At 54.3% G+C, this 882-nt stretch overlaps 1 protein-coding gene across 1 annotated transcript in view; it reads right to left on the reverse strand.

Annotated features, from left to right (window-relative positions):
• FBLIM1 (filamin binding LIM protein 1) overlaps positions 1–882 on the reverse strand; it is a 40392-nt gene that overhangs the window by 16387 nt on the left and 23123 nt on the right. The window contains exon 4 of the mRNA XM_013005310.2: positions 328–445. Coding sequence (XP_012860764.1) covers positions 328–445 — 118 coding nt within the window. The remainder of the gene's footprint in view (positions 1–327; positions 446–882) is intronic.

Raw genomic sequence — 882 nt, forward strand, 5'->3', positions numbered from 1 at the left:
CCCTCCCGAACCCTTGAAAATTTATAAATTACTATTTTTTCATGTGTTACACTGACCGATGTCTCCCTTCACCCACTTTTCTGTCATCCGTGCTCCAGGGAGGGGGGTTTATGTAGATCATCGTGATTAATTCAAGGCATTTTTGTGGCTGACATAGCAAAGTTTGCTGATGAATATTTCAAATGGGTTTTAAGTTGGTAAAAGAACCAAGTTGAGGTGATAAAGAATAGATGTTCAAATGCAAGGCCAGACCCTCGGCTCGCTCTCCTGGTTCCAAGCTGGGGATCCCGCCCACCCCTCCCACCCCACAACCCTGCCAGCCCATACCTGGGGATGCGTCCTTCTCAGGGCCGCCAACAGGCTCTTCTGGGGGAGGGGGGAGCTCCTCCTCCACGGGTCTGAGGTGACCAGGCTGAGGCTGGGGTGGAAGGCCCTCAGCCAGGGACTGAGAGACAAAGGAGGAGAGTTAGAGGGGAACCATCCAGTGGGGACCCAGGAAGCCTTCTCGGGCCCCGTGCTCTTCATCGGAGTCACACCAGTTAGTCGCCCTGTGCAAAGGAGGAAACAGAGGCCCAGAGAAGCAGGTCGCTTGTCCCAGTTCTCAGCAGGGAAGTGGTAGCGGCTTCCTCCACCTACACAGCTGCGTCTTTTACTTGTGAGGTGTGCTCCCTTGAGCCTTGGACGGAAGCAGAACCTGGGACTCGATCTCCCTCCTTCTACAAGTGCAGAAGATGAAAAAGGGGCTGCTTATGCAGCATGTGGGAGTAGGCTAGATATCGGGAAATGAGGAGCTCGGGGCAGACGACGGTGGCCGAGGGAAGAGGGGCTATGACAACTCCTTTCCACCCCAAGAGGGACCTTGAAAATCCACCCCATGTCACT

The sequence above is a fragment of the Echinops telfairi genome, unplaced genomic scaffold, assembly GCF_000313985.2.
Source record: "Echinops telfairi isolate 266 unplaced genomic scaffold, ASM31398v2 ScPeMD7_7457;HRSCAF=8495, whole genome shotgun sequence".
Lineage (NCBI taxonomy): Eukaryota > Metazoa > Chordata > Mammalia > Afrosoricida > Tenrecidae > Echinops > Echinops telfairi.